This window comes from Oncorhynchus kisutch, linkage group LG5, assembly GCF_002021735.2.
Source record: "Oncorhynchus kisutch isolate 150728-3 linkage group LG5, Okis_V2, whole genome shotgun sequence".
Classification (NCBI taxonomy): domain Eukaryota; kingdom Metazoa; phylum Chordata; class Actinopteri; order Salmoniformes; family Salmonidae; genus Oncorhynchus; species Oncorhynchus kisutch.
The window spans coordinates 7,174,508-7,190,681 of NC_034178.2; the positions used below are offsets into that span (position 1 = coordinate 7,174,508).

At 43.4% G+C, this 16,174-nt stretch overlaps 1 protein-coding gene across 2 annotated transcripts in view; it reads right to left on the bottom strand.

The window, feature by feature from the left end:
• The window catches only part of LOC109880512 (xin actin-binding repeat-containing protein 2-like), a 51,344-nt gene that overhangs the window by 16,804 nt on the left and 18,366 nt on the right, over positions 1-16,174 (bottom strand). Inside the window, exons 2-7 of one of the 2 annotated variants that reach the window (XM_031824326.1) lie at positions 14,401-14,521; positions 4,998-5,173; positions 3,491-3,631; positions 2,427-2,516; positions 681-750; positions 208-311 (exon numbers count right to left, since the gene is read on the bottom strand). In XM_031824326.1, the coding sequence (XP_031680186.1) occupies positions 208-311; positions 681-750; positions 2,427-2,516; positions 3,491-3,631; positions 4,998-5,173; positions 14,401-14,521 (702 nt within the window). Of the gene's footprint in view, positions 1-207; positions 312-680; positions 751-2,426; positions 2,517-3,490; positions 3,632-4,997; positions 5,174-9,069; positions 9,277-14,400; positions 14,522-16,174 lie in introns of those variants that run through there. The other variant, XM_031824327.1, reaches the window with a different exon arrangement.

The window sequence follows — 16,174 nt, forward strand, 5'->3', positions numbered from 1 at the left end:
ACAGTATAGCAGAAAAAAGCGTAAAGTAGATTTAAGCAGATAATGAGATCTCTGAATATGTTTGTTTTTACCAAAAAATCTCACGTCATCCAATTTACTCAGTACACACTACCCTCAAAGTGAATTCCCCTGCTTTGATGTTGATATCATGGCATCGTCTATAGACACACTATAATGGCCATGTAGATAAACAGACTGCATCATTACCTTCATTTGCTTGCCCGGCGTGGCCTGTTCGATCGTCTTCTCATACTGCTGCTTCAAAGCCTGAGTGGAGACCTTTGGTAAGTCCTCTCCTCCTATGACCCTAACTGAAATAGAAACAGGAAGCAGTTGTCTCATTAAATGATTCTCAGTTTGAAGCCCAGGTGGTTTGGAGGAAACTAAAATTGTGTCTTTAAAACCTACCATTTCCAATTCCGAAAGTGGCACTGATTAACCTATTCCCAGTTGCAATATTTTTTACCTTCCTATGCCTTGATTTAATTTGTGGCCTTGCACTGAATTTCTAATAGAAAAGCATCTGCGATACAATTCAATTCAACACCTCCTCTGTAATTTAGGCTTGGAGAATAATCTCCAGCTTTTCAACAGTCATTACTAAACAACGTATACAACGTACACTCTAGCGTGTGATCAAAAAATCCCAAAATGTAAATATGAATGGTATAATACTCTACCCGTTTCATCATAATGGTTTTCATAACTGGAGGCCACGTTGCTTTGTTGAACTCTTTGATCATGAATCACCTGTAGTGAGATGGAGGCAAGCGGTGAGCACAATAGGCAATTCTTCAAATTGATTTCCTTTCCACACACTGACAACAGAAAGGGTGTGTAAGTGGAATGTTCATTCGTAATGAAAACAGCATTTTTCTTACCACGTAAGGTTCATTTAGTCCTGCATCTGTTTTTTTAAAACTTTACTCGATGTAGGAAAACTTTGGTAAACAAATAAAGTGATATGTGAAACAAAAAGTGTTACAATTATTCACGTACACTAAATTATAGATGTTGCAGGTAGTTGCAGGGGCAGCTAACATGTTGAGTTTAAACAATTAGACTTATTGAGTAGATGTGGGCTGAAATTATGGGAAACGGCCTAGCAGGCTTCATGATGGACCTCCACAAGTCTGGTTCATCCTTGGGAGCAATTTCCAAACGCCTGAAGGTACCACGTTCATCTGTACAAACAATAGTACGCAAGTATAAACACCATGGGACCCTGCAGCCGTCATACCGCTCAGGAAGGAGACGCGTTCTGTGTCCTAGAGATGAAGGTACTTCAGTGCGATAAGTGCAAATCAATCCAAGAACAACAGCAAAGGACCTTGTGAAGATGCTGGAGGAAACAGGTACAAAAGTATCTATATCCACAGTAAAGCAAGTCCTATATCGACATAACCTGAAAGGCCGCTCAGCAAGGAAAAAGAAACTACTCCAAAACCGCCATAAAAAGGCCAGACTACGGTTTGCAACTGCACATGGGGACAAAAATCGTACTTGTTGGAGGAATGTCCTCTGGTCTGATAAAAAATAGAAAAGTTTGGCTATAATGGCCATCTTTATGTTTGGAGGTAAAAGGGGGAGGCTTGCAAGCCGTAGAACACCATCCCAAACGTTAAGCACGGGGGTGGCAGCATCATGTTGTGGGGGTGCTTTGCTGCAGGAGGGACTGGTGCACTTCACAAAATAGATGGCATCACGAGGGAGGAAAATTATGTGGATATATTGAAGCAACATCTCAAAACATCAGTTTTGAATTAAAGCTTGGTCAAATATGGGTCTTCCAAATGGACAATGACACCAAGCATACTTACAATGTTGTGGCAAAATAGCTTAAGGACAACAAAGTCAAAGTATTGGAGTGGCCATCACAAAGCCCTGACCTCAATCCTATAGAACATTTGTGGGCAGAACTGGAAAAGCGTGTGCGAGCGAGGATGCCTACAAACCTGACTCAGTTACACCAGCTCTGTCAGGAGGAATGGGCCAAAATTCACCCAACTTATTGTGGGAAACTTGTGGAAGGCCACCCGAAATGTTTGACCCAAGTTAAACAATTTAAAGGCAATGCTACCAAATACTAATTGAGTGTATGTAAACTTCTGACCCACTGGGAATGTGATGAAAGAAATAAAAGCTGAAATAAATCATTCTCTCTTCTATTAGTCTGACATTTCACATTCTTAAAGTGGTGATCCTAACTGACCTAAGACAGGGAATTTCTACTAATATTAAATGTCAGTTTAACAGTTGAAGTCGGAAGTTTACATACACCATAGCCAAATACATTTAAACTCAGTTTTTACACAATTCCTGACATTTAATCCTAGTTAGGATCACCACTTTATTTTAAGAATGTGAAATGTCAATAATAATACCAGGTAAGTAACGATTTGTAATAAGGTTTAAGTGTATATCACCTCCTGGCCATGGAAGTAGGCCACTTGCTGAGTGGTGGGACTGACCTCCCTGACACTGCTCCTCACTGTCACCTCCTGTGAGCTGGACACCTGTCAAGAAAGACCACACAGACCGTTCACACACTCGGCCTACATATTTATGATTCACAAACACAAATGTCTCCAGATGCCGGTGGGTGTGGTTTACACCGGTTCTACTTTACGGGGTTACGGCGGCACACAGTATTTTGTCACGGACCCGCTCGCTGACAGGTCGCCAGCAACACACTCTCACACAAACACTTTAACACACACACATTGTAGCTAGCAGTCACAAACACACAGCAGTATTGTGTTCCCCCTGACAGCAGACCATATTTAGCAGCAGGAGTGGAAAATATGAATGTTTAGAGAGCAAAGCTTACTGGAAAATTAATCTGCTACAAATAATACATGATTTCCTATCAATTGCAGTAATTTGAAAATACACCAAATGCACCTCAAATAGGTTTTCGAAATTGAATACCTGAAATTGGACTTTCTTTCCCTGGCATTTAGAGCATAGAAGCATACATGCCAGAATAGTACTGCCTCCCTGAGACCACCTAGGTCTGGTATAACATGTTGTTGCTGTACAACTTGCCATACAGCAAAAACAAAACAGCATGTTTTACCATTACCTGAGCTGCAGAGACACATAAAAAGGCTCTTGACGCACAGTAACAACAACTCAACAAAACCCACTGCTCCACATCTGACCACAGCCCCATGCATCATTAAGTATTTACACAAGTCCGGGCCCACTCTCTGAATCCAGCCTGTTTTTAAAGCTGGGCAGGATGAGAGAGACTGGGCAAAATTGAATCGACTTCTATGAGATCCAGTGAGATCACTACAGCATGCTGAGTCATCACACACCTCTATCCCCGTGTGGCTGTGACCTGTATATTGGCTTTCTGCCTTGTTTTACTCTGGATTTGTATGACTCAGTATGGTTCAGTATGCTTTACTATGGTAGTGCAATATAAATAAATAAGAATACATTTCTATGTATGGCTTATGCTTTGCCTGTTTAGTTGCAGTACCTGCACGGATCTCTTTTCTACATGGGCCTGGGTAACGCTGGTCTGGGACTGGGAGGATGAGGCGTACTCCTGGCTCTCAAACTGTTTCTTCACGCTGGCCAGACCCCCTGGCAGAGAACAGGCTTCCGACTCCTCCATAACCTATGAAGAGAAGACATAGGCATCATTCGTTCGAGTCCTCGCTATGCAAACAGTTCTCATTAAAGTATCATCAGGGATACAGTGGTAGTTAATGCAGAAGTGATAGTTCCCGGGACTTCCTGAAGGGGGCATAAGTGAGCAGCATATTCCACAGGACTGGACTACTTTCCCTAAATACAGTAGGGAGTTATGACTTGGACCTCATGACGTTTGCAAGAGAAGGATGTCCCCAGTCTCCCCACACAATTGGAAATCCCAAACATCTGTGACATCAAGTCAAATCAAACTAACTAGTACAACACAGTATAACAGTATCAAGCAATGTTTTAGCGGCATATGCAGACAGTGGCTGTCAATGTATTGATGGATAATTCTGGTCCAGATTCTGTCTGTTACCCCTCATAGTGTGCAATAACCCTACAGCCCAGCCTCCCACCGCCAGCTGTCAGCAGCCTCCCCATGGGCTGTGACACTGGGATCAACGGAGGTCACCGCAGAGGCACTGGCAAATGACACCGATGGCCTCAGAGCAAATCTATATTGCTGTCATTATTCAGTACTGAATGTAAAAGTAAATGATGCGTGATGAATATTGATATCCCACTACTTGTCTTCAGAATGTTACATATTACTGTGTGGACAGAGGTTCCTGGAATATGTGGTTGCTGGAAGATCTTTGTCGTGTCCAGGAATATTCAACGCTGGGTTTCTTCATGACAAAAGAGGAATTATTTCTAATTATGAGGATTCTCAATATAAAAAGTCTTAGGAATATAAAAATTTCTTCCTGACGTTCCTTTCAGTTCCAATCAGATAACCGTGACCTGGGTATAGAGAAGCTGAATGGAATGCAATAGACCAGGGAAGACAAGCCATATAATCGTGAATAATAGTGAACCGCTGAGTCACGTACAGTAAAAGGCTAAAAGGTTGCGGCTCCGATGGCTTCAGTCCACAGACTGAGTTGAATTAATGGCCTCGGCTGAATACATGCCCTCGTTTTCAATTACAGGTTGGACACAGTCTAAGCTGCTTCCAGAGAGGTGTTTCTTTACTCTGATGAACCAGGCACGTAAAGCTCTCTTTTGTTGTGTTTTTTTTACACAGCATGTTTGTGTGGTCATGGATGTCTGTGTAGAATAGTTTTGAGAATGCGTCATATTTGGAGGTATGTGAAAATGTTCTGTTAATAATGTCCATTAAAATGGGATGCACTGCCAATTATACTGCGCATATTTCAATGTGTGTGTTTGAAGGTATAGCGTCTGCCTGCCTGTCCTGCCTGCTTATCAGCCTGTCTAGTTATTATCCTTGGAGTGTCTTTCCCTCCATCTCTCTTTACGTCCTTGTGGAAGTATCCCCTTACCGTGGCGGATGAGCTGCTGGCCTCCTTCTTGGACACGGCAGCCTGATACATGGCCATGCGTTCCTTTAGTGACACGGACTCCGCCTCCTCGCTGGTGGGCCCTCCTCCGTCTCCTTTCCTCTGACTCACCACCCCTTCCCTTTCCTCAGGACGTCCTGACCTGGTTCCACCCGCAGCTGCAAAACGCAACAGTTTACTCTCCAGGACATGAGAATGCAGTTCATGCACATAAAGAGCTGAATCCTGACTTGAAAGCGTCGTTTGTCACACGAATGTCTGCGTTCGTTCTCATCCTTGATTTACAGTAAATCCGTGGTTTGCGTAACAGTTGGATCAGTTATGAGTCAACCTTTCTGCGTTTCAGCTCATTGATGTCCACCATTTCGTGGTGCCAATAGACTAATGGTCAAATGTTAAAAAAACATGTACCAACAGAATAGATACTTTCAAGAGATACTTGTTGAAATAACCATGGAGGACATTTTAACAGGACGTATTGGAAAACAGCTGTGCTAGCTACGTCCTATTATCTGTAAGGACGGGGCCATGATGTAACTGCGAGCGGCAGAGCGACAACAGTGACCGTCTCCACCAGTGGAGGCTGCTGTAGGGAGTACGGCTCATAATAATGGCTGGAATGGAGTGAGTGGAATGGTATCAAACACATGGTTTCCATGTAGTTTATACCCTCCCATTGACTCCATTCCAGCCATTATTATGAGCCGTCCTCCCCTCAGCAGCCTTCACTCATCTCTTCTGCCATCCAAGTTAGCTTCACACCGTCCGGCTTGTTCCAGAACCACGTCCTGTCACATGTCCCTTACAGGACCCCTCTACACATAGCCATAGGCAAGACAATGGGGATTCACAAAAGATGTCGTCATGAAACTGAAGCGAGTCAAACTCATCAATCAAACAGGACTGCTCTAACATCACACGCACACACACACACACACAAATGGACGCGCACACTGATTAGTGGTTAGTACAGTACATCCCTGTAGACGTCCAATTAGAGTCAAGTATTGATTTATGGTTGACTCCGCTACACTATAAAGCATCATTAAGCCAGTGAGATGACTCCACTGAGGATCTCCCTAACACCCACACTGGACCTCAAGGCTTTTAGCATGTTGATTCTGCCGGGGTACAATGGATTGAGATTAAAGAGGACACGGATGGTGGGGGGGGGGGGGGGGGGGGGGGGGGATCGTAGCCAAAACAAAAGCACATGGATAGAACACTGGTATATTTTAAGGAACTGTTCCAATGGTAACTCGGCTACAACTATTAGCGAATAAGACTATTCTTTGCTGGGTACATACCGTACGCATATACCCCTATGGAGAAGAGCTAGTCGCCCTAATGGCTGTCAGACCACTTTTAGAAAAGTCCTATGAATACATGTGTTACTATCTGCCGGTTTGATTTCCTATTCCTAGAATTGACTGGTTGTCTGACCGGATGACACAAGTCAAACATGCTCCCTACTTCAAGTCTTTTAAAACAGGGCCAACATATTTCTCACAGGAGCCAAGCACTTGGATTGGCTACCATGTGATGAAAGCACGTTCCCTTAAACCACCATTTTTAGATCCTCCTGCTATGGCGGGCGTGTTAGTGTTAACCAATCACCCTGCGCTGCCGAGAGAGATACCTAGAGGATTACTGACCCGCACAGCAACGTCCAAAAATAAATCTGGGTTTTACCCGCTCTTGACTATAAATACGGGTCAGATACTCTGCACCTGAGGTCACCTGAAACCTGACACTCGTTTAACACAGCGAACGAGGGATAATGCCCTCATTTATCACTGGGGATAAGTGTGTACCACACGTCATGGTTCTGGTCTCGGTTTCCCAAAGGCATCTTAAGGCTAAATTCCTCGTTAGAACCTTCGTAGGAGCATCATTAAATCTCCGAGCTGTTTCCCAAAACCATTATTGACGTTGCACTGGAAAACGTTTGTAATCTAACGCCTGCCTCAGACCACTCGAAAACAGCAAAGTGCGTTGTTAGAGGCTTGTTTGCGTTCCTGCGTCACTTTATCCACAGCAGATCTCCGGTAATTAGACTAAGCCACCTCAATATTTGTAGCCGTAGGTGGTAATATCTCTCTAGGAGCTGATCCGTTGTCAGTATTGTGGAATAATTATAATGTCAAGGAAAGATTTGAATGGAGAAATCTGATCCGAGAGCAGCACTCCCTTTCTATTGATCCTATCAGTATTGACACATGCGCCAACAACACACTTACTGACCGTTCTCTCTGCCTGGTGTTTTGGGAAACGTGTGTTATGTCTTCGGACGTTGTAGGAAAGATGCATATTTTAAACAATCCTGGCCCTAAATTACATCGCTATCAGGAAACTGGGCCCTGGGCTGTCAGTAAGACAGACAGACATACAAGCGGTTCTGATGCCATAAAAACATTGACAACAGTCCCTTGGTATGTTCAGCCTGCGAGCGGAGGTATGGTGGTGAATGAATGCAAAGCTCGCCGTAGCGGGGAAGTGAGGTAACTAAACCAGGCTCCATGAGAGTCGCAAAATAAATCCTCTTCTTTTCCTACGGCCCTGTCTGCAGTCATGTTTCCCAGAAAGGGAGTGCTGCTCTTGGATCAGCTTTCTCCATTCAAATCTTTCCTTGACATTATAATTATTCCACAATACTGACAATGGATCAGCTCCTAGAGAGATATTACCACCAACGGCTACACATATTGAGGAGGCTTATTCTAATGAAGGGGAGAGAGAGAGAGAGAGAGAGAGAGGTCAAACACAAGGACATCTCAAAAGAGCTCAGTTTCTCCAGAAGCCTAAAAGCTTTTTCATCTACATCACTGGCATGTTCATCTGTTTAATTAGCGATATCAACCGATTTCAATGATTATAACATTTACAAATGACTTACTGGGTAAGATGCCATAATCTTCCAGCAGATTACCATCTGTTTGCGTTTTGACATCACTGTCTTAAAAGCAGAGGTGCTTTCACTGATTTTATTTCCCTATATTAACTTCCCTTCCATGGAAGGCCACCTACTGTATGATTAGTCAGCAGTGCGTTTGCGGAAACTCCACATGGAAAAGTCTATGGGGGAGACAGTATGTGTGGGGGAGGCCTTGCATCTGGTATGCATGGCTCAGTGGCTATATTGAGCTGAGCCAGCCCCCCCCCCCCCCCCCCACGGTCACTGCTGCTGCTCTGCCTGTGGTTATGTGATCAGAGGTGGGCTACACTACTAGCTAGCTAGCCTCATGGAACCACAGACCCAGAGCAGCAGCTGAGATCCTGAGCCAAAGCTCGCTGTTCTGTGACTCCAGTTCAACTGGCTGTTCCCCAGGCACAGAGACGACGCACAATTATTAAGCTGTCAAATGGATCAAAGAGACCACTGGATCGGCCTCAAGTACTTGGTCTCGAAGTCTCTACTGAGTACGCTCACAGTCGGACAGTCGGAGAGCATTCCAGGTGAAATAACTAAGTCATATCAGATCGGGAAAAACAAGCTGACTTCATGCATACTTAACAATCCCACATCCTCGTGGAATCATGCTTCCTTTCGCAATTTTACATTTGATTCATTTAGCAGACGCTCTTATCCAGAGCATCTTACAGGAGCAACTAGGGTGAAGTGCCTTGCTTAAGGGCACATCGACAGATCCCTCGCCTAGATAACGCAGGGATTCGAACAATCGACCCCTCGGTCACCGGTCCAATCCGCATCATCTGACAACTCTATACTTCTGGAACACATTTAGGAGACTCTTGCTGTAATTTTACATGGTAAAACAACCTAGTCGTACAGTACACGCAACCAAAAGCTGTATAAAACTGAAAAGGCAATCTACTGTCAACACAGTCAATTCACCATTCAGCCTCTCATTCATCCAGTACATATAGTATCTCTCTCTGTCTCTCTCTCTCTCTCTCTCTACATATCTCTCGAAGTGTCTTTGTGTGTCTCACTCAAATCAATCATGTGGCAATGAATGTCAGTCCACCTTTACATGCAGAGTATTGCAACACACTGAAAGGCTATGAATGTTGTAAAGACTGGCTTACTTACTGTAGTGCTCTCTATGCCTTTAGCACGACCGTGTACCTCGACAATACAATCCCTCAGATAATGTTGAAGGGCCTTGCAATCCCCTGAGAGCCAGCAGCAGGGTCTTTTCGCCCAGCCGTTAAAAGAGAAAACTAAACAAAACCCTGGGAGGTGATTTAATGAGGGTTGGAGACCGGCTCCAGCAGTGTGCGATCAGCTCAGCTCTGTGGGGCCTAGTGGACAGTGACAGCTGATTTTATTTTAGATGCCCCCCCTTCCTAAAAGACGGAGCTCAGGAGGGGTAGGGGGGCTTTTTTTAGATGAGGTACCCTACATTCCCTTTACCTTAAGTCACACGGACCTAACGGAACAGACGTTCCTCACTGAGACCTCGAAACCGGACCCGCATCCCTCGTTTCTCAGAGTGGAGGGGAAAAGACGAAGGGATGGGGTGGGTAATCAACCCAGTGAGAGGACCGACCCAGATAACCTCATACACGTCCCCAAATCCAGAAATATTGACAACGATGATTCACCATGATGACATTCTTTTAATATCTTTGATGATGAAATGCGTGAATCCACCCTAGGCTCCCTTTTAATTAAGAGCCACAGACAGCAGGACTTTTTACATGCCAAAAATGAAAAGTAGAAAATGAAGGGGACTGAGTAGAGGGCAGACACCTGAGGTTCAGGGATCTCCCTTGGCTGCCCGGGCCCAGATGGGGAACAGGGATACCAGATGGACAGGAGTCCCCTCTGAGACCACAACAGAGCCGCCTGTCATAGCTCGCCCTGATGCATCAGCCATGATCATGGCGTGTGTGTGTGTGTGTGTGTGTGTGTGTGTGTTTGTGGTACCGGGCCTGTCTAAGTAACTGAGTGACGCTGCTCCCTCTTTGTGCCATCGAGGCTCCCTCCCCTTTCTGAACTGCCTGGCTGAACAGCACCTTATCACCTGAAGATGGAAGAACATCGCCCAACACCTGCCAGATCTCTACATTAGTTTTGTTTGTTTTAACAAGTGTATTTAAAATGATCTTTGTAATGAAAAGCACTACATAAAATAAATCTATTATTATTGCTTTTATTATTATTAATAAAGCCACTTGTGTTCTGGGAATCGAAACATTTCCAGGAACTGTTACATAAATGCATGCCTTAAAGCTAGAATCCTTAGTTGCTAGATCCATTTTTGGACTTGATTGATTCTCATTGATTCTTGAAGAATATCTTATAAATGCTTAATGAGTTTAGTTCAACTGTCGTACCCCATCAGAACCCCAAATAGCTTTACTCCAATGTTTGTAAAACATCAACAAATTTCTCCAGCATCATTACTTAGCCTTTTAGCTAAACAGGGGCGGGGAAAGTGTTTTGTTATTGTTTCAATTAAGAATTCTATCTTAACACACATTAATGAAATACAATATTTTGTGACTGGAAACTTGGCCCTTTACGTGACATACAAGAAGTATCATTCAATAATTTATCATTGAACTGACATCATGTTGTAGTTAAAGGGCAATTCCGCCACTATTCAACCTCATATTCACCATCTCCAGCACCAAACCAGTGTTTACATACAGTGGGGTCCAAATGTATTGATACCCTTGTTAAGGATGAGCAATAATAAGTGTATAAAATAAATAATTAAAATACTGAGCTGTGTTATATGCTCCAAAAAATTGATCAGAGAAAGAGATTTTGTTTAACAAGAAAGACATTTTCTTTTTACCTCTTAAGGATCCGCCCCTTTTTTTCAATTTTTGCCTAAAATGACGTACCCAAATCTAACTGCCTGTAGCTCAGGCCCTGAAGCAAGGATATGCATATTATTGGTACCATTTGAAAGGAAACACTTTGAAGTTTGTGGAAATGTGAATGTAGGATAATATAACACATTAGATATGGTAAAAGATAATGCAAAGAAAAAAAACAAAGGTCATAATGTATTATTCCAGCCCAGGTGCAATTTAGATTTTGGTCACTAGATGCCAGCAGTGTATGTGCATAGTTTTGACTGATCCAATGAACCAATGCATTTCTGTTCAAAATGTTGTATCAAGACTGCCCAAATGTGCCTAATTTGTTTATTAATAACTTATCAATTTCAAAATTGTCCACTCTCCTCAAAATATAGCATGGTATTATTTCACTGTAGTAGCTACTGTAAATTGGACAGTGCAGTTAGATTAACAAGAATTTAATATTTCTGCCGATATTAGATATGTCTACGTCCTGGAAAATGTTCTTGTTACTTACAACCTCATGATAATCACATTAGCCTACGTTAGCTCAACGGTCCCATGGGGGATGCACCAATCCTGAAGAAGTTTTAAGGTAGGAATCAAAATTATTGACACCCCTGAAGATTATTATAAATAAAGAAGTCAAAAGTGTAGTATTTGGTCCCATATTCGTAGCAATGACTCTACAAACTTGTTCGTTTTGGTTGTGTTTCCGATTATTTTGTGTCCAATAGAAATGCGTGGTAAATAATGTAATGTTTCATTTTGAAATACCTTTTATTGTAAACATAATATGTTTCTAAACGCTACTACATTAATGTGGATGCCACAATGATTACGGATAATCCTAAATGAATTGTGAATAATGATGAGTGAGAAAGTTACAGTGTCAAAGATCATACCCCCAGGACAGGCTATCCTCCCTGTTATTGGTAATGGCGAAGAGGTTAGCATGTCTTGGGGGTATGGTCTTTGACCCTCTGTAACTTTCTCACTAACCTGCAGAAAGAGAAAAGAGCTCAGCATGAAAGAGGGGAGTTCTTTGCCCAACAAGAACGAGCTCCCCTTAAGCCAATGACCTTGTGAGAGTAGCTGCATCACACTAACTTCTCTCATTCAGGCCTGTAAATCAAAGACTGATTAACATTAGCTCGCTCAAGGCACCAATGTGCAGACCCTGACATATCTTGACATTCTACCCAGGGTACTCCTGGTTCTGTTCAGAAAGCCTCCAGGTATTGTATAGTTCACTAAATTCAAATAGATACCAGTGATTGTTGTTTTCTGGCCCTGCAGAGGAAACACAGTGCATACCATAGGAGGCTATTGGGAGGAGCTATAGGAGGAAGGATTTCATTGTATTGGCTGGAAAGGAATGAATGGAACAGTATCAAGCATATGGAAACCACATGATTGACTCCATTCCATAAATTCCATTCCAGCCGTTACAATGAGCCCTTCCTCCCATATCTCCTCCCACCAGCCTCCTCTGGTGTGTAAGTACCTCCAGAGTCAGACATAGCAGTGCATCGACGAAAGGAAAGCCTGGTTATCTCTGCTGTAGGAACCTGTGCCATGCTGATAATCCCTCTGAAATTGCACATGGATTTCCTGTTCGTGGAGTGTAAACAAACGCGCCCGGAATATCTGATGTCATAGACGGTATCCCTTGGCGCTTTATCAGCTAGCTAATGCCTGCAGGCCTTCAAAGGGTTAATAATGAGCGCATTTCACAAATTCTGGAAACTTTTTTTGCTAAGGCACAGTAGATCTGTATGCAAATTCACTGGCAAGACTTATTTTCAGGTCAGTGTTTAGACAACAGTTTATGTTATGTGCTGACTGTCTAGGTAGAGACTCTTGTCCCTCAAATCACCTTAGCCCTCTGATTCTGTTTGAGTATTGTGCTTAATGGAAGATAATGGGAGGAAGTGAACTTTTGCCATTTAGAGAAGCCCTAAGAGAAACAATGTGGATCAATAGGTGTCAATCTGAGTGACTGGAGCTTTGATTTCCAATTCAAGCAGGTATCCTGAGGCTAAAACCTCCTCCAATAACCTTCGTTGGGTAAAATCCCAAAACAAATTTGCCTTGTTTAACAAAATCAGTGGTGCTTTTCCCAACGGAGCGTATCCCCTGATATTATAAAATAATATCACTACAACTGTGAATGTTACATTCCATGGCAAAAATATAGTGTTGTTTGGACCCACAGGTGTGGGATATATAAACCAGACCCAGAATCCAGTGGGATATACAAAAGGGAGATATTGTAACCAAGGTTGTCTATTTAAAAGACAAAAGCATGCTGCTTCAGAGGTGAGGTTGGTGCTTGTTTAAAGCACAAAGTTCAGTGTGTCGTTCACAGGTCTTTATTTAACACGGTGGCTTCGGGAAAACAGCTCCTTTACCTCCTCTGTCACTCACTGTGAGCTGTAAATCACATGATGCTGTCACTAGCATGACACTGTCAATCGGTCAGCTCTCACAAACCCTCATCACTTACACCCACACCGGTCCGCAAAGGCCACAGTGTCATCCAACTTTAGCCACCACAGTGATTTAGGACTGGTTAACCATTTCACATGGCCGAGGTAACATTTGAGAAGAGAAAAAAAACATTCTGGAGATTGAACTGCTGTATATAGGTTGTTACTGAAACCACAACAACAACTAGGAGTAATGTCGTGTGTGTGTGTGTGTGTGTGTGTGTGTGTGTGTGTGTGTGTGTGTGTGTGTGTGTGTGTGTGTGTGTGTGTGTGTGTGTGTGTGTGTGTGTGTGTGTGTGTGTGTGTGTGTGTGTCTGTGTGAGTGTGTGTGTGTGTCTGTCTGTGTGTGTTTGTCTGTGTGTGTGTGTCTGTGAGTGTGTGTGTGTGTGTGTCTGTCTGTGTGTGTGTGTGTGTCTGTCAGTCAGTATGTGAGTGGAACACACAGTGAGCTGTCAACATGTCCATCAATCCACTGAGCCTTTCTGTCTCTCTCACACACACACACACACACTCACAGAAGCACCTCAACATGACCCCAATGTCACACACTCATGTCACACACTCAAGCACTATCTCTCTCAGGTCACGTCCTCTGCATTCACATGTGTAAATCATTTAAATGGAGTGAAACAGTGAAATTATTTGTGGATGGTTTTCCGTAAAGAAACATATATCTGTGGACCTTTTTAGAGAAATACTGCAGTTTTTTAAACGGAGAATACTGCACCTTCCCCACGACTACTCTGTACAGACAATGTTATCAGTTTCAGTGGAAAAGGGGAAACCCACAATGCAGCCACTCAGCAACTTCTCCTATCACAGTAATGGAAAAACTGTTTGTGTATCTAGGGTTGTTCATTTTCTGCCTCGGATGATACTCCATTCCCAGAGTTGATTTGATCCCACACAGGACAACACAGTACATGCTCAACATACAAGCTCGTCTTCGGATTTCTCTCTCAAGTACACATAACCGGTATCACATTCTGTAGCTGCTATGTGGATTTGAGGAAATTCTATGAAAGTTGTGCTACCTGATTTCTGATGGAATAAAAGTGCTGGAGGAGGAGGGGGTAGGGCAGTGTGTAATGCTACAGTAATGAACTACTTACAGAGGCTGGGGTCATGAGCTGAGGCCATCTTCTCACCAGGTGATGGGTCCCTCTTCTGGTCAAGCTGGTAGCTACTGGCTGGGGCTCTTCTGGATGGGCTGGACTGTACGGCTCTCACTTCCTGGTTAGGGAAAGGGAGGGAGGGAGGGAGACAAGATGGGTAGGTTAGTATATTTTCAGAGGAAACACCTGTGCTTTCCCAGAAGAGGGTGGTGATTGAGGTACAGGTCATAGCTCAATCGGCACACACACACAGGCTGGTACACACACACACACACACATGCCCATATCTGAAAAATGATCCACCCAGTGAGTGTTAGGTGTCATTGAACCCCTGGACACCAGTGGAACATTATCGTTGGTAGCGAGGATATCTGTCTGTTGACTGGATGGCAAACAAACCTGTGAACTTACAGCGCAAACACTGACGACCTTGACTGGAATGTGCAAAACAGGCATCGACTGGAAAGTTACAGCAAACAAAAGACTCCAGTGAATTTTAATTGGCAAACTCTTAGTGTGTGTAGCAGCTTAAGGCTCCACCCTTCAACAGAATCGTAGGTTACACAACTACCGTGTTAGACAAAACGCAATATTATAATGCAAAACATGTCTCGTTGTTAGTGGTATATCCTTGAGGCATACAATCTTGTGTTTCCTGAAGTGTTTTTTTTGTGTCAAAAGTAGAAACCAGTAGAATAAGCACGCCTAGTTTTCTTGCAAATTTTCTTGCAAATCAGCACTGTCTTTCCAAAAACGATTTGCAAATCAAATGTGTTCCCTGTGGTATTTCATCTACAGATTCCCAGCGGGACCTGGGGAAGAGTGACAACAAGCAAACAACAACGCAAGGACACAACAGACGATGCTCCAAAACACACTGCCGCAATCAGAGGAGCGCACCTGAGACAAATCTGGGACACACACAAAGACACAAAGACACAAAGACACAATGACACAAAGACACAATGTATTTGAAGGACATGTCCATGAGAGGAACAGCTTGTGCGGTGTGTTCGAGGTCACAGGTCCCAAAACAGAGTTAACCTGTGGTCTGGCTTCTTCGATTGACTGAATGTGGGACTTAGTCCCTCACACCTCAAGCTTTGTCAACAGCAGTACAGTAGTAAACACCATGTCGCTGAACGCTCCATTCTGAGACTGTAACGCTCGAACCACTCCTCTCCTCAGGAACGAGTTCCCAGCATCCCACTGGATCGTCTCCCGTTATTTAATAATGATAAACAGTACGTCTACGGCAGCATTGTGTGTTGCTCTGGAGATGTTTAAGAGCGTCATTAGTGGCAATAAAACTGCTGTTTGAACAGCATTTGTGTCTGTGAAGTGGGGATTGATGGTATAGAGAGGACTGTGTGCTAATCTCGAGATTAGGGTTCCATTCAATCTAATCCACAAGGGGATTTTGGAGTTAAATCTCCTGTAAATAATAATGCTCCACTGCAAACATGTTGGCACAGTGATCTTATTTTACTGTTTACAACAATCCAGTTGCACATTGCACATCACAGCAGGCAAGTGGTGCATTCTAATTGATTTCATTGGATAGGGCCCGCAGTCATGTTACCGGACAGACTGGGCTCGAGCCTCTCTGTGGCTATTCAGCTCTGAGGTCATGATTTCAACAAACAGGGCAGGATGTCAAACATCTTTATCAGCAGAGTGAGCATTTACATCACATAATATAGGCAGCAATTATGTGACATATTCCTATACAAAACATGCCATATCCCTACTGTGTATATATACAGTTGAA